The sequence below is a fragment of the Heterocephalus glaber genome, unplaced genomic scaffold (genome assembly GCF_053883595.1).
Source record: "Heterocephalus glaber isolate CG9 unplaced genomic scaffold, H.glaber_assembly_v1.0 deba00000071, whole genome shotgun sequence".
NCBI lineage: Eukaryota > Metazoa > Chordata > Mammalia > Rodentia > Bathyergidae > Heterocephalus > Heterocephalus glaber.
In genome coordinates, this window is record NW_028258137.1 from 27,198,398 (window position 1) to 27,215,429 (window position 17,032).

Sequence of the window (17,032 nt, forward strand, 5' to 3'; positions counted from 1 at the left end):
ACTATAGTTCTGTAAAATATCTTCATTGAAGGAAACTGGATAAAGGGTACATAGGCTCTCTTTGCATTATTTCTTATAAATGCATGTGAATTGGGGGGCACAAGCCTGTAATTCCAGCACTGGGGAGGCTTAGGCAGGAGGATCCACACTACTTCCAGACCAGCCTGGGTTACACAGTGAGTTCAAGATCAGCCTGAACTACTGTACACAACAAGAATGTGTCAAAAAAAAAAAAAAAAAGGAAAGAAAAGAAAAAAGAAAGGCATATGAATCTATAATGATCTCAATAACATCTCCAACTTTAAAAACGAGACTTGGGTTTCCAAGCCACATCCCATACTTTCTTAGCATTGAGGACCTCTGATGCAATGGAGAGGCAGGTGTGATAAAAAACCCACAACACACAGAAGAGGGAATCAGAATGCCAAAAATAACAAGTTATGAGTGACACAGCCAAGAACAGAAGTCACAACTCTGGACACCCATTCCCTCATTCAACAAATGTTTACTGGGAGCCTACAATGTCTCAGAAATGTTCTAGAATCTAGGTCCCAGTTTGTGCCCAGGAACAATACTCAGCCCAGTCCTCCCTCTTTTAGGAAAGACCAGGGCTCAAGGAGGTAAAAACAGTCTCCCACAATCTTCAGTAAGGCAAACTCCACGGGCACTGGCCAGTGGGCACAAATACATAGACAAGAGACTGGGAAGTTTAGTGAAGCCAAATAGCTCTGGGCCTCCGCCCCAGACTGTGGACGGTGCCAAACCTCCATTGCTGTTCCAAGGAGAGGGCAGTGTCTGGCTTGACCAAGAGGCCGGGCTTAAAAATAGTGAAATAAACACGGGTTGACTGGGGGCCAGGCTGGCTCAGGACAATGCTGTCAGGCTGATGACTCAGGGAGTTGGCTTTCCAAGACTCACACTTACTGGAAACTACAACTCCCAAGGTGAACCGCGGCTGGCCAGAACTAGACTGTCATGTGATCCGTGCTCACGTGCCTCCGCAGCCGGCTAGGGAATGAAGCACACTAGGTAGGTGGCAGGAGGTGGGAGCCGTGGAGGGTGGATGCGTCAGGTGCTAGGGTCCCTGGAGTCCCACTCCGAGGCAGAACTCGGGTCCGTTTCCTGCAGGACTCCGGACCCCGGCTTCGCCCCTTGCCCACCCTTTGTGGCACCGGCCGTGCTGCCCCGGACTCCACCTAAACCTAGGCCAGGATCGAGTCCCGGGAGCCCCTCGCTAGTGAGCCGACGTCACCCACCATCGTCACTACAGCCTGAGAATCGCCCCCGCCCCGCTCCTAGCCCAAGTCCCAGTGCAGCCCAACCCCTGTGTAGTAGGGCTCCAACTCCAGGCTGGACTGAGAACCCGCCCGGGGTGGGATCTGAGGGGCCTGCTGCCATAGTTACAACTAAGTCCAGAGCATATGGGCATCAGGCTTGTATCTGTGACCCTGCCAAGTACCCACTGTGACTTTAGTCTTATCTCTGCCCCCCGTGAGCCTTTCCCCTATTCCCTCTGGCACTTCATTCTATGAGTTGGTGTCAGAGCTGAGTCCCCCTCCCCGCTCTGCTGAGCCAGCCCAGAAACACCCCAAACTCTTCTCTATGCTGACTGCAGATTTTAGTTAAAGTCTTGAGAAAGAACTTGAGCCTACCGGGAAGCGAGGAGAACCAGATCCCAGCCATCTAGGAAGAAGAAACAACCTCCTTCTACCATAGCCAAGTAGTTCGATAGAGCAGGTAAGCTGGGAACAAGGGAGCTGAGTAATGGGTGGTGGAGATGGAGGCACTCAGCCCCCCAGATCTGTGAGGATCTCAGCTTGAGCTCCTGTGTGGTGGGAGCACTGGGGTGGGGTAGGGTGGGGTGGGAGCAAAAGAAAATCTGCTCCTTGGAGGGTCAGGAGCCCCCCTGGGCTTATGACTTGGACAAGTCACCCAGTCGACCTCACGGTGTGAGCAGGTGGAAGAGGTGGTCTCAGACTGCTCTGGAACCAGGCTGGAATCCTGGGAGTCCCAAGACTCTGTCTTCACTACTCACTGCTTTGATTTTTTGCTGAGTTGTTAGTTTAGGGACAGGTTGTGTAAGAGGATGAAGTCCTGTGGTGGGGTCTGATCTTTCTGAATCTGGGAGCAGCAGAAGGATATCCCTTCTGGGACTGTGTGCCCCTCATTTGCATTTTCTTCTCTCTTTCTCAAGAAGGTACACTTCCCAGCTTTGTTCATCCCATCATAAGGAGAAGCAACTGGGAAGCATTCCGGGGGGCCCCAGTAGCCATTCTAGACCCCCAGGGGGTTGACGCCGCAGAGAGAATGTCTGTGTGATTGACGGTGGTTAGGTTGTTCTTTTGGCAGAACCCAATCAGTTTCTTTCTCTTCCTATGGGCCACAGAGAGGTAAGCCAGAGAGGGAGAAGTGGAGAATAGAATGAATTTTGTCTGAATACCCTGCGATCGGGATTTAGGAAGGAAGAGACTGGGGAAAGGAGTCTGGCAGATTTTGCCAGCCTAGGTGGTAACTAATCAAAAGCTACCCCTGGAAGGTGTCTCATGGCTCCTCATTACTCTTTTTTTTCAGGGATTGCATGCTGGGGATTGAACCCAACGCCTTGTTTGTATGTGCTAAGCACATGTTCTACCACTGGGCTACCTCCCGAGCCCAGCCCCTGCCCTCTAATCTGGCCTTCACCTTGCTCTTCCTCCCATTAGCTGTCCCAATGCCTTTGTGCCCAGTGTTACCTGCCAAGTAGCACCAGGCCCCAGTTTGATAATTATTTGATCTCTGCTTACTCAGGGTTGAGGCTTCTTACACATTGTAGGGGTTGGGCAAAATGGGAAGGGACATTTGCAAACATAACAAAAGCCATGACCCCTTCTGGGGCAGGGGATTGCTGGGGATTGAACACAGGGCCTCACACATGCTAACCATCTGCTCTACCACTGAATTACATCCCCAGCCCTATGACCATTTATTGAGTGCTCAGCCCTCGGTGGTATTAACACAGTCCTCATAGGAATGTACGATGTAAAGGCTTAGAGGTGTGAAGTGACTTGCCCAAGGTCACACAGCTGGAAAGTGGAAGAGTCAGCAGTGAGACCTAATAGTCTAATCTGAGTCCCATATCACAGATTCTGCCTGCTCAGAGCCACTCTTGAACTGAGTTTGGGCTTGGTTCTTTAAGACTATTATTTCTCTTGAAGGTCTTGGGCCATAGCTGAACCTTGAGCATACTGAGGGTCAGTTTTCAGGGCTGGATTCCTCAGAGCATCTCAAGATTCTGGAGAGAAGAAACTTCTTTCTGGTTTTCAAGAAAGGGCCAAAGCTGAGGGGAAAACTGCAGTTTATCTGTGTTTGCCCAGAATGAAGAGAGTCAGTCAGTCAGTGGGCCAGGGATTTAGCTCAGTGGTTTCACCGCCTGCTGCACAAGCACAAGGACCCGAGTTTCATCCCCAGTACCAACAAAAAAAAAGAGAGTCAAGTGGCAAGCGTGATATCTGAGTTCAGCCATGTCCATGGTGCCATCTTGGGTCCAGGGTGGCACAAACACAAACAGATGGATGCTCGATGGCCAGACAGACCAGGGTTTTGTTGCTGTTGATGCTGTTGTTATTTGTTTCTTTGTGGTGCTAGGGATTCAGGCCTAGTTTTAAAATCCCAGCTCCATCACTTACTGCTGTATGGCCCCAGGTAGAATGCTAAATGGCTTAATGGCCCTGGGATTCAGTTTCCTCCTTGGTAAAGTGGTGACTGTTATGTCACTTTTAGGACTGTATTGAAGATTAAATTAGGTAAAACCTTCTATAGCTGCCAGAGTGGTGGTCAGTTAATGACAAGACCACATGTTCAGCCTCAGAGTCTTGTAATCTGACCCAAGAGAGCGATCCTGGTGCCGTGAAGTGGTAGCACATGAGAGAAAGCCAAAAGGTAACCAGGCTGAGCAGTGCTAGGCCCTCACGTGGCTCCAAGAAAGCCTCAGTGAGCGGCTGAGAAAATGGGAAGAAATGAGTCTGGAATAGGGGGCTGGCAAAGAGGGGCTGGGAACATTTCAAGGATGGGATTATTGGTTATTGTTCCGAGGACACATGTGAAAGGTATGGGGGACTTGTCATGTGGGAAAGGAGTGAGAATTAGCTTGAATTTTGAGGGCCTTGAAAGCCACACATGATTTAGTGTCTGGACTACAAGGAGGTGCACTGGGCTGTGTGCATTGAAACACCCACAGTTCCTGGGGAGAGATCCTTGTAGGACCCTGTGATGTGGAAACTGCCTGGGAAGACACACAGATGTGGGTCCAAATTGTGTGTGTCAGCTGGCCAATGTGTGACCCTAGATCAGTGATTTTGTCTCTCTGAAACTCTTGACAAGACTGCCATAGGATTGAATGAGGTAAGATACAGCTGTGACGTACCTGATCACTGGGGCCTCTCTAGTCCCAACATGTTAACACCTTCTCTTTATGTTCAGGTCTCATTTTCCCTACAGACTAAAACAAGCAGAGTTTGTACCTGACACCTTCCTTTGTCTGCCACTCCACACAACGTAGTACTGGGGATTGAACCCAGAGCGTTCACACTGAGCAATATCCCTGGCCCTTTTGTTTTTTAATTTGAGATGAGATCTCACCAAGTTTCCCAGGCAGGCCTTGAACTGGCAATCTTCCTGCCTCAGCTTCCCAGAGTGCTGGGATTACAGGCATTCACCTGGCTACCTTGTGATCTTGGCAAAGTTGTTTTATCTTTCTGTCCCCTAGCCTCCGTATTCCAGGATAACCGAAGTACTTGCCTTTATCCCATCTAGGCTGAAAAGAGTCTCCATAAAATAACAGCCCCGAACAGGCAAGTGTTCCCTCTGCACCCCTGGGATGTGGTCGTAAGGCAGAGCCCACAGCCCTTGAAGGAAGAGGGCTCTCAGTGCCATGGCCCAGGTCAGCATCAACAGTGACTACAGCGAGTGGGGCCCCAGCACAGATGCTGGGGAGCGGGCTCGTCTGCTGCAGAGTCCCTGTGTGGACATGGTCCCCAAGAGTGAGGGTGACGCCTTTCCTGGGGGCCCTGACAGAGGCACCACTTCCACGCTTGGGGCCATCTTCATCGTCGTCAATGCCTGCCTGGGCGCAGGACTGCTCAACTTCCCAGCAGCCTTCAGCACTGCAGGGGGCGTGACAGCTGGTGTCATGCTGCAAATGGTGAGTGCCTGGGCTGGCAGCAGAGATGCAGCTGCATATGCTGCAGATATGCAGCATATGCAGCTTCATCAGGGGGCTCTGGATCAGGCATGGTCAGCAGGGGCAGACTGCCATTCTTCCCTCTGTTGCACATGGCAGTCATTCCCAGTCTATTCCAGCACCCTTTAGTATGAGCCCAGGTGAGGATTCAAAAGTCTTCCCCATCAAAGAGATTTGACCATCAATGCAAATTTAATGTTTTAGGTGTTACGTGGATTTTATGGTTCTGTTTTTGTTTTTGTTTTTTTTTAAAGGACTCTTTCTTAGAGGACTACTAATATTTACTGATGAAATGATAAGATAGCTTGCATTGACTTCAAAATAATCTAGAGGGAGTAGGGGAATAAGAGGCAGCAAGATTGACCATGAATTGGTTATTTTTGAAGCTGAGTAATGGGCCCATGAGAGTTTAAAGAAAATCTCGACTTGGCAACCTCTAGCAGTCTATTCAAATTGCCTTACAAATTGAGACCCATTTTCCAGACTCACTTTGGGCACTGGCCCAGTAAATGCTGAGCTTGGCTCGAAGGCCTTCCCTACACCCTCTTGTTCTGTCCTCGCTGCAGGGCATGCTGGTTTTCATCATCAGTGGCCTCGTCATCCTGGCCTACTGCTCCCAGGCCAGCAATGAGAGGACCTACCAGGAGGTGGTGTGGGCCGTGTGTGGCAAGCTGACAGGTGTGCTGTGTGAGGTGGCCATCGCCACCTACACCTTCGGCACCTGCATTGCTTTCCTCATCATCATTGGCGACCAGCAAGACAAGAGTGAGGTTCTCCCCAGCATGCCCACTCCAGTCCTCCCCCTTGGCCCTGGGGATCGTGGAGGGAAAAGCTGTACACTTACTTGGCCTTCATGTGGAAATCCTCCCTCCAGGCTACTGGGCCCATTGAGGGAGGTCCTGGGGCCCAGCAGAGCAGAGGGCCACACCCTGTGGTGGCCTGGCATGACATTCCCTCCTCCCTCCCTCCCTCTGCAGTTATAGCGGTGATGGCAAAGGAGCCTGAGGAGGCCATCAGCAGCCCCTGGTACACAGACCGAAAGTTCACCATCAGCCTCACTGCCTTCATGTTCATCCTGCCCCTCTCCATCCCCAGGGAGATTGGCTTCCAGAAATATGCCAGGTTTGGAGGCCCCACCCCAGCCTGGGCCAGACAGAAGCCCTGATCACAGGCAGCTGGAGAGCCAAGGACTGCTGGGAGCTCTTCTCCTCCATGACCCCTTGCCTGCTCAGGGAGCAAAGTGGGCAATGCAAGGTGGACCAGGGCTTGCGTGGTGTCAGGCCTAAGACCTTCCTTTTCTGTCCCCATTGGGGAAGACAGCACCCCTTGGCATCAGTGAGAGATTCAGTTTTAAATATTCTTGTCAAGGAAGAGACGGGTGATGGCTGGGAATGTGAGAGTATCCTGCTAGCCTGGGCCTTGGTTTCTCCTGAGAGGACAGGATTTGTGATCATTTGAGAACGTCCACCTGCCAGCCTCTTCCATGCAACTCAACATGAAGGGAGAAGCCTGGCTTCCTGGCTTAGAATCTGAACAGCTGCAGAGCTCTATACTATCTTCCAGTCTGTAAAGGAAAGGGTCACAGTCAGCCGTCTCCACAGTCCCAGCAATATTGGCATTCCACTATTTGTACTCTCGCCCTTTAGCTTCAGCAGCTCCTGGTTCTCTCAGGCCTGGCCCAGAGTATGGCCTGCTAGCAGGCCAAGGCTTGGCTCCTGTGATTGAAGTTGTAAATGTGCTCTACAGCCCAGTTCTCTGAGCTGTGGAGTTGAATCAGTGCATTTCCCAACACCACTTAGGTCCCCATTGGCTATCCACCCCCTTCCTAGCTATGGCAGGTCTCTGAAACTGACTTCTCAGGCATCTCTCAAGTCCTTGCTTGGCAGCGTCCCTAGTGTTCATTGGACAGCTGTGGTCCCTAGAGCTGGGGACGGGCACCCCAGGGGATAAAATTAGACAGGGAGCTGCTGGGGCTGGGGAGTTGGAAGTCAGTTTCTCCTTCCTACAGCTTCCTGAGCGTCGTGGGCACCTGGTATGTCACTGCCATCGTTATCATCAAATACATCTGGCCAGATAAAGAGATGACCCCAGGGGACATCCTAACCAGGTGGGTGAGGGCCCCTGGGAAACGTAGGGTAGAAGCTGCCATCTAGGCCCCTGGAGGTGCTATAGGTCAGGCATCAAAATGCCACACAGGTAAATCCTCCCAAAGTCATCAGGCTGACTCAAGGGGGATTGCAGGAAGGCGGCAGAGGTTCTGGTCTCTTACTGGAGGGAAGAGTGAGAGCCAGAGGCAGGAGGAGACTGCCTGCCACCGACATCCGAGAAATGAGCTGGTGCGAGACAAGGCACCAGGCTGTGGGGACTGATAGGATGCAATTGCACATTTTTCCAACTTGCGTTTATCGGTAATTTTTGTATCTTCTGTATATGGATAAATCTGTTTTATCACTTTCTTTTTTTTTGGTACCAAGGATCAAACTCAGGACCTTGTGCTTGTGAGGCAGGTGCCGGAACCACTGAGCTAAATCCCCAGCCCAATCACTTTTTTTTTTTTTTAATGGAATATACCAGAGAAACAAAGGCATGAGTCCTTGAGCTAGGAATCCTGGATTTTAGTCCCAGAAAGGCCTTTCAGAGCCTCATTTGCTGAACTGTAAAAGGAGATGTCTCCTCTCTCTAGTCTCAGACTTACTGTGTGTTCAGTGTGTAGAATGCTGGTTGCTAGAGACTATCATGGGATGAATGAAGAATCAGGGTACATTTGGTGGCTCAGAGGGGTTCACAGGCAGACACACATTTGTATTTGTCCACAGGCCAGCTTCCTGGATGGCTGTGTTCAATGCCATGCCCACCATCTGCTTTGGATTTCAGGTGCCAGCTGCAAAGTCCTGGTGTCCCCTCAGCTCATCTCCACCCTGGGATAGAACCCATATTACGGGCAGGATGGGGGAGTCCTGGGAGGAAGGATAAAGCGGGGTCCCCAGAGCTTGCCCCTTGTCCCTGCAGCCTCTGTCCCCAAGGTCCCTCCCTCTGGAAACTGGGGGTGAGGTCACTTTCCCACCATGACCGTGCTCTTCACCCGGACAGTGCCACGTGAGCAGTGTGCCCGTCTTCAACAGCATGCAGCAGCCTGAGGTGAAGACCTGGGGCGGGGTGGTGACCGCTGCCATGGTCATAGCCCTGGCTGTCTACATGGGCACAGGTGAGTGCTCCCCTCCCAGGGCCAGGTATAGAGTGTCTCACACCCCACCCACAGAGTCCTCAAATCCTTGGGCCCACCTCTGCTGGGGACAGCCCTGCATTCCCAATAGGATCTGTAGACATTGGCTTGAACTGGGGCTGCCTGGGGCTGCCTCTGCCAAGATGGAAGAGGTGTGTCTATCCATTCATTCGTCAGTTCTGAATGGGTGCCTAGTAAACACCAAGAGCTGTTCTCAGTGTGGGGATGCCATGGAGACGGATGGGCCTTGCCCTGCCCCTATGGGGGTGACAGTCTCATTGAAGAGACAGTTGTACAAGAGAGAAAAAGGAATCAGCGATAACTTCCAGACAGTGGCAGGTGCCATCATGGCAGTGAAACCAGGAAGGGGTGGGTGGGACTGGATGGGGGTGGCTTTCACAGAAGGCTCCTCTCCAAATAGGTGGCATTGGAGAAGGCAGAGGGATGATGAGAGAGCCAGAATATACCAAGCAGGGGAGGAGTGTCACAGACAAGAAACTGCAAAATGCCAAGCTTCTGAGGCAGGGACAGGAGGTCTGTGTAGCTGTGTAGCAGGGAGTTGGGGGCAGGTGGCAGCCCAGGCAGGTGACAGGAGGAGCCAGCTGCTGTTGGTATCCTGAGAGGAACCATTTTAAGCAGGGAGTATGGCTTGGGAAAAGAGGACTCTGGCTGCTGTGTGGAATGGTTTGGATGGGAGGGGGCAGGACTAGGAGCCCGGGAAGGGGCACCTGAACCACCTGGACTGGTTCTGTTCCTGCCCCTGAAGCCACAGCTTGGAGTGTGAGAGGCAGATGGGCCAAGGCCCTGTTCTGAAGCGCATGCTCTGCCTGGGGAGGCAGAGATTACACCAGTTTTAAAGGCAATTCAGAGAGAGATGCATGCTCTGAAGGGAATAAAAGTCTTTGATGAGCGAGTGCTGGGATAACGTTGGATTGTCAAGGCAGGGTGTCTGAGGAGGGGACATCTGACCCAAGACCTGAACAGTGAGATGGCAGCATGAAGATCAGAGCAGATGGAAGAGTTAGTGTAGAAATTCTGAGACAGCAATGTGAGGGCCAAGGTCAAGTTCAAAAAGGCAGCAGTTCGGGGTCAAGAGGGCTTCCAGCAAGGGGGCATCTGAGAAGGCTGTGCAGAGGCCACTGCTCCCAGCTCGACTCCGCCTGAGGCTCAGTCCAAGCCTCAAGAGCTGCTCAGCATCCTCCCCTGCTGATGTTGTACCCAGCAGGAGTTAGCAGTCCACCCCCTTCCCAGGGTCCCAGGGTTGCCTGACCTGGCCCCCTTGTCCCTGGCCACAGGCATCTGTGGGTTCCTGACCTTTGGAGCTGCTGTGGACCCCGACGTGCTCCTGTCCTATCCCTCAGAGGACGTAGCAGTGGCTGTGGCCCGAGCCTTCATCATCCTGAGTGTGCTCACCTCTTACCCCATCCTGCACTTCTGTGGACGGTGAGGCTCCTCCCCACATACACAAAGCCCCTGTGCGCCCTTCAGCATGGCCCTTGGGCTTCTGTGAAACCCACTGGGAAGAAACTGAAGCCCATAGAAGAGTCCGTGCCCAGGATGGCCCCCTCGCATACTCCAAGCTGGGTCTCGGGGGGTACCTTTGTCCTGAGCAGTCTGTTCTCCAAGAATCTAGTCCAGATCCTTTCCTGAGCTGTCACATGGACTCCTGGCCTCTTAGAAACCCAGAACAGTTCCTTTTGAAGATTAACAGTGCTGGTTCCCACAAGATGAAGCAGACCACTGAGCCCTTTGCATCCACCATCTCATCTCCACAGCACCAAGGGCAGTGCTCTTCTGTTGCAGAAGAAACTGAGGCTCAGGAATCAGGGCCTTACCCACGATCTGCCCCATGTGGGGTCTGGCTGCTGTGAGCTCGAGGTGGAGGTGTCATTAGGGCACCTCTGAGCCCCTCCTCTTGTGGGCAGGGCGGTGGTCGAAGGCCTGTGGCTGCGCTACCAGGGGATGCCAGTGGAGGAGGACGTGGGGCGGGAGCGGCGGCGACGAGTGCTGCAGACGCTGGTGTGGTTCCTGCTCACCCTGCTGCTGGCGCTCTTCATCCCTGACATCGGCAAGGTCATCGCAGTCATCGGAGGCCTGGCTGCCTGCTTCATCTTCATCTTCCCAGGTGCAGAGCCTGGTGCCCCTGATCTATAGCCCTGTAGCATGGACTCCCGAGGCCTCCCTGCCCTCCGCTCCCCACTGGCTCGGAACCTGCCCAGGAAAGTGGCCACCTGCATCTCGAACTCAGCAGTAGATAGATACTGGGTTCCACCCAGTACAGCCCAGAGGGAAAGGGGGACACAGAAGTCAGGAGACCTGAGCCCTAGGCACAGCCCTACTGCAGATCCTCGGGAAACTGACCTGCCCTATCTGCCACAAGTTCACCCATATTCTGTCCGGAGTCCTCTTTGAAAGCCCTTCCCACTCGGCTGGGATCAAGGGAGCCACATCAGTCCAGGAGTGCGCTGGGAAGGACCCTGGGGGTGTGAGCCACCACTGAGTCACATTGAGTACTGTCCCCTCTGCTGTGAATCTCACGTGCAGCCGAAGGGTGCCTGCCAGATGTTGGCCTGTGCTGGGAGAGCAGAGCCCAGGTCTCCAGCTCCATGGAGAGTGAGGCAGGGACTCTCTGGAGGAGTAAACGTAGACCTTTCTCAACCATCAACATTGCCTCTTAGTCGGGATGGCGGGGGGGGGCTGGGCAGAGGGAGGGAGCCCCCACCCTACAAACACAGGGCTACTTCTCTTCCAGGGCTGTGCCTCATTCAAGCCAAACTCTCTGAGATGGAAGAGGTGAAACCAGCCAGGTAAAGCAGGGCCAGTGCTGAAGGTCCTCTCAGGGAGGTGGGCATGGGGAAACTGGTGGGGACCTAAAGTAGGACTCAAGAGATTTGTGTACTTAGCTAGGCCTGGCGGTGCACACCTGTAATCCTAGAATTCTAGGAGGCTGAAGCAAGAAGATCCCAAGTTCCAGCCCAACCCGGGCAACTTAGTGACTTAGCAAGAGCGGTCTGAAAGAACGAAGAAAGAGCCTGGAATGTACCTCAGTACAGAGGTGCTGGGTTCAGTCCCTTAGTATTGCAAGAATCATGGGACTTGCAGTGACACGTGCCTGTAATCCCAGCTTCTCAGAAGGCTGAGGTGTGAGGATTGCAACTTCAAGCCCAGCCTGGGAAATTGTAGGGAACGGGGAAGGGGACTTTACCAAGACCTCTGTCGTGGGTGCTGGCCTGTGAGCCACGAGAGCACGAGGCAAATTCAAGAGCAGAGGGAAAGGAGACTTAGAATGGTAAAGCTGGGTCTTAGGTCCTGGTCAGTGCTGCTGATGGCAGCAAAGACAAAGGCCCCCAAGCGCATCCAGTATTTATTGAATACAGTCGTGGGAAGGAATAAGGAGTAGGGTATGCTTTGAAGGCATCTGGTGAAATACTGCCGAACACCTGGCATGATGGTGCCAGGCAGGGCTGTTAGGGAGGAAGCACTACTTATCTTGCTTGGATAGAACAAACAGGTACTGGGACCAGGTGCAATTAGCGAGCAACCCATCAGGTCAGTGAGAAGCCATGATTCAGGGGAAAGGGTTTTAATTGGGGCCGCACTGACCTCAGCTGCATGCAACTCAGCAGAGCCCTGCCACTTCACAGACCAGGGCCTAGGTTTCCGTGGCAGCGATTGAGGGAGGGCCTATAGTCGCCCAGTCCACCAGCTGATGTGCTCATTTGAGTCACGAAGAGCTTTGGTCTGACTCCTGATATAAAACAATATAGCTGAATTAGGGAAAGCAAGAAGCAGGTGCCATTCATAGCTAGTACTGGGCAGGGATGTCTGCTACAGACAACTTAGACTAGGGCTAGGGGATGAAAAAACATCACACTGCTTTAATGTGCACATTTCCCTGAGTAGTAGAGATTGAAAAAAGGTTACATGATTTAAGAACAACTATTCTGTAATACTACTTTTTTATTAAAGAAAAAAATTTAAATATACAGCAGGCATGGTGGTGCATGCATATAATCCCAGCACTCAGGAAGCTGAGGCAGGAGTATCACTAGTTTGAAGCTAGCCTGAGCTACATAGCCAGACCTTGTCTCGGAAACAAAGCAAAACAAACAAAAACACAAACTTTAAAACATACTACAGACGTATAAAGAAGAAAATAAAAATAATCTCAATACCAAGTGATATAATCCTGTTGCTGTTTTTGACACATATGTTTGCAGGTGTTTGCTTTGTTTTTCTTTCCGGTATTAGGGATTAAACCCAGGGCCTCACATAAGCTAGGCAAGTGCTCTACTACTGAGCTACATCCCAAGGCCAGATGTTTGCCTTTTGCCTCTTTTTTAATGAAATGGATCACACTGCAAGCCACCTGTTTTCTCCTAACCGTCGTCCCAGCAGAATATCTGAACTCTAACCCTGGCCCTTCACTAGGCAAGCTGTGAACAGTCAGTTCATCCCATCAGCTCTTAGTCTCCTTGCCTGTGCACTAGGGTAATACAACTGGCCTCATGCCTTTTTATGAAAAAGTTATTGGGAAGTCTGAAGTGCTCTACCAACTGCAATACTATAAGTGGTTATGGGGTTTAACTGAAGTGTACATATGTGTATATATGGGTGTGTGTATATAGGTACATAAGTCTGCAGTCACTGACAGGATGACTGATCAGGCCCTTCTCATCCCCTACCCTGCAGCTGGTGGGCATTGGTCAGTTATGGAGTTCTCTTGGTCACTCTGGGAGCCTTCATCTTCGGCCAGACTACAGCCAACGCCATCTTTGTGGATCTCTTGGGATAACCACTGCCTCAAAAGAAGCACATGGCCTTGGCCATTGGACCCAGGAACGTGTCTTACAGCAATGGGCCCACCCAAAGGCCAACATCATTCCAGCTGGTGGGATGACCCCCGCACATCTTCCAAGGGCAGTGCTGGAGCAGTGTCAGCCCCACACCTGTGGACTGCTCAGACCCAGCTTTCTGCCAGCCCTGGCAGTGCCATGGATGGTGGCAGAACATCTTGTGTCATAAAGGAACTTCACTTTCCAACTCTCCATTTCTCCATGCCTGGAGCCCATGGGTGACGACAGTCCCAGGTCAGGCTTGGTGGCACATGCCTGAATCCCAGCACTCAGGAGGCTGAGCCAAGAGGATCACCTCAAGTTCAAGGCCAGCTAAGGCTACATAGTGAGTTCAGGGTCAGCCTGAAATATATAGTGAGACCCTTGCTCAAAAAAAAAAAAAAAGAGAGAGAAAACACCGTGTCAAAAGGTCCAGCATCTTCCCCAGAACAGCCTGTCCTGCATAGGGGCTGTGCTTGGTACCCCAGGGCTCAGTGCCAGCTCCAGTCCATCAGCAGCCATGGTCAGTAGTGGCCTCTTCTGGGGTCTGGCAGCTCTCAGAGGTAGCACTGCAGTCATACAAATGCTCAGACAGGTAGATGCAGCCTTGTCCACTCCCTCCTGGCCCCACAGTGAGTCTGGTAGCCTCTTTCCTGTGGCTGGTTGACATTCCTTAAGTCCTAGGGACCCCATCCTGCCTCTTTCCCAAACCTGAGAGTCCAGGTTGGGTCCCTTACATCCTCAGACATCACCAAGTCTAATGTTTACAAATGGTGCCTGCCCAGCTCTGCAGCCAGGGGTGCTCGTGCCGTGGTGCTGAATACTCCTCTGTTGCTTTCCGCATGGGCAGAGGGGAGTCTGCTTTTCTCTCAGATTTTCAGAGGCCCAAGGGTGGGTGATAGAGGAGGCCGGGAACCTTTCAGAGCCTCCACGAGGGCTGGGCTGGCCTGAATCCAGGTGAACGTCACACATCTTTTTCAGCGATTGCTTCTCTCTGCCACTGCTCTTCCCCCTCCCCAGCCAACCCAGAGAGGGAGGACAGCTGGGTTGCTTTGACAGCCTGGAAATTTCCCCTTCCAACCTGGATAATGGCTGCTCCCTCCCTTCTTCACCCCTATCCCATTTCTCTGTGTAGTTCAAGGTTTTTATTATTTAAAGGTCGGGGAAGACCTCTCATCAGCTTCCTCAGCTCTGCCTCTGTCAGGCCTGGCCTCAGCATCCTGTCAGTCACATTGAGGTCACCCCTGGATTGTTGACCCATAGGATGGGAGGTTCACTGTTCTCTCGCTTCATGTTCCCATTTGACCCCTCCTCTGCCCCACTCACTTTGATAATTCCCAGGTTCAGAATCAGGCTTCTTCCAGGTAACCCCAGCATTTCCTAGGCCCCTCCTACCTCAACCTTCCGTCTGGGAATGAGAGCCCCCACACCCAGGCAGCAGCCTACCAGTCAGGGCAGTCAGACCTAAGAAGTAGAGGCAGGTGGGTGCCTTTTCCCACATCCCCTCCTGGTGCCTGTTCTTCCCTGCACCCAGGCCAGGGCCCCTCTGCTGTCCTCTCTTAGCCTCCTGCACAGCACCAGGCCCTGCAAGACTAGGAAGGTGCTGCGTGGTCCACAGCTGCACAGCCTCCAGTGTCACGTTGGAGGGGGCGCGGGTGAGGCCGGGTCGCAGAGGTGGGCTGGTCCAGGAAAGGAGCTGGACTCCAGCCTCTGAGCCAGACCTCAGGGGTCCCTTCCTGCCCTCTCCCCGCCCCTCCCTATCGGGGTATTTCTTTTCTACCCATGCACACTCAGAGATGGGAAGATGGTTAATAAAGGGGGCTCATGCTGCTGAGCTGTGTCCTGTGTCTGATGCTGGGCACAGCACCCAGGCTGTGGACAGGAGGGAGGGAGGTTGGGGTGGAATGTGCAGATGGCACTCACCTGTGACACCTGTACTATGTGAGGCACCAAGCACCAAGCAGAGGCCCACGAGTGGCTCTGAACTCCCTTTTCTTCCATGTCCTCCAGTCCTTCCCCACTGCCTTGGGGATGTAACTCTGTCTCCAGTCCTAGTACCCTTGCCCTGACTCCAGCCCTCACTGTCCTTCCTGCACCTCTGTGGCCTCGAGCTACATGTCCCTCCATGGCCCCAAATCTGGAGTGAGCACCCAACGCCTAAGCACCCACCCCATTTTTTCTGGGACATGTATTCCCCTGTCCTGGTGACAGAGCTGCTCACCATGCTTAGTGCTGGCAAGAATCCTCAGCAGAACAAACCCTTCTGTGGTCTCAGTCTTCTGGGAAGACTGATGACAAGCAAGCAGTTACACACGTACACTTGTAGGCTATGGTGAATCCCAAGAAAAGAAGGGAAAAGAGGGTGTCCTTTTGGGGTTGTTAGCCTTCTACTTCTGGAACAAAACAGCCAAAATAATCGAAGGAGGGAAGGTCTATTTTGGTTCACGGTAGCAGGAGTTTGTGTGGCCCTGTTGCCTTGGGCCTGTAGCAGCACAGTGCACTATGGTGAGTGCACATGGCCCAGGGGGCCTGTGCACTTCATGGCAGCTGAGAGTAAGAGATAGGTAGGGGCCAGCATCCCCATGTCTCCTTTAATGGCTTACTCGCAATGACCTAACTTCTTCCAAGTGGACCCTACCTCTTAAAGTTTCCACACCTTAAGCTCCACAGGCTGGGGATCCAGCCATCAGCACATGGGCCTAGGGGGACATTCAGAGCCAGACTTCAGCAGGGACCATCAAACTTGTCTGGGAGTCCAGGAAGGCTTCCTGGAGGAGGTAATGTTTGACCTGGCCCCTGAATGATGAGCAGGAATTAACTAAATGCAGAGCAGTGGGAAGACCTTTCCAGGCAGTGTGAACTGCATATGTAAAGGCCCTGTGGTGAGTTAGGTGTGGTGGCCTGGAATCCCAGTACTCAGGCAGGAGGATCCAAAGTTCAAGGCCAGCCTGGCCTACTTGGTAAGACTCTTGCCTCAAAAAAGAAAAAAAGTGCAGTAGGAGGAATGTGGCCTAAGAAACTGAAAAGGTGGCCAGTGTAGGTGGAGCATTACCTGGCTATAGGAGAGCTGCAGAGGTGATTAACTAGAGTCCTGGGCCCCTAACTTGTATGGCTCCCCCTTAGGGTCATATCCAGCCATCTCTCTCATCACACTCTCCCTTCTACTCACACTCAATGAGGGTGGGAAGGAGTCTCTCCCCTCCCCCTCAAGGAGGAAACACAGGAAGGGCCACCAGATTAGGGCAGCTTTGGGCCAAGGTTCATGGCTGGCTGGAGGAACAGGTTGGCTTTCCCTTTCACCCTGAGGGAAGGAAAGATCACACCTATGCCAAAGATGAACTCTAGAGCAGGCAACCAGACTTAGCCATTCCTACACTGTACTCAAGTCACCCCCATCTTAACTTTCCCCACACTTGTGAGCTCTTGATCAATGTCTGTCTCCCTATTGGACTGTAAGCTACATGGGGCCAGAGCGTGTCTTCCTTGTCCAGCGGGCATCTCAGCTCAGTGTGGCACATGGGGCCTGGGAGCTCTGTGGTTGGGCAGATGAAGGAATGAATAGCAGCTTGTGCTGAGTTCTTAACACTGTGCCATTGCTTCACTTGCTTCATCCTTATCTGCGCCTCACAAGTCCAAAGAAGCCGAGGCGAGGAGAGGGTAAATAGTTTGCCCAGGTCAGTCACACTGGTCACCGGAGTGGAGCTAGCAATTACTCTTACTATGCACCAATAACCAAGTGAGCAGAGGGCACTCTCA

At 52.5% G+C, this 17,032-nt stretch overlaps 1 protein-coding gene across 2 annotated transcripts; it reads left to right on the forward strand.

The window, feature by feature from the left end:
- Positions 1-925: 925 nt before the first annotated feature.
- Slc38a7 (solute carrier family 38 member 7) lies at positions 926-15,108 on the forward strand. Of its 2 annotated transcripts, none has more exons than XM_004843121.4 (12): positions 926-1,029; positions 1,616-1,737; positions 4,792-5,179; positions 5,785-5,983; positions 6,196-6,340; positions 7,227-7,325; positions 8,035-8,092; positions 8,309-8,423; positions 9,737-9,884; positions 10,367-10,566; positions 11,194-11,248; positions 13,134-15,108. In XM_004843121.4, exons 3-12 carry the CDS (start codon positions 4,910-4,912, stop codon positions 13,234-13,236), a joined length of 1,392 nt encoding a protein of 463 aa, XP_004843178.1. In that variant the 5' UTR covers positions 926-1,029; positions 1,616-1,737; positions 4,792-4,909; the 3' UTR covers positions 13,237-15,108. The 2 variants fall into 2 exon arrangements, with proteins under 2 accessions (XP_004843178.1, XP_021112614.1); XM_021256955.2 differs by lacking the exon at positions 926-1,029 and adding an exon at positions 1,129-1,237.
- Positions 15,109-17,032: the final 1,924 nt, after the last annotated feature.

Bases quoted from the DNA above. Each gene is read 5' to 3' on its own strand.
- Slc38a7 (XM_004843121.4), top strand. From the start codon at position 4,910: ATGGCCCAGGTCAGCATCAACAGTGACTACAGCGAGTGGGGCCCCAGC. The intron at 6,341-7,226 runs GTTTGGAGGCCC...TCCTTCCTACAG, and splicing joins GGCTTCCAGAAATATGCCAG to CTTCCTGAGCGTCGTGGGCA. The intron at 7,326-8,034 runs GTGGGTGAGGGC...ATTTGTCCACAG, and splicing joins CCAGGGGACATCCTAACCAG to GCCAGCTTCCTGGATGGCTG.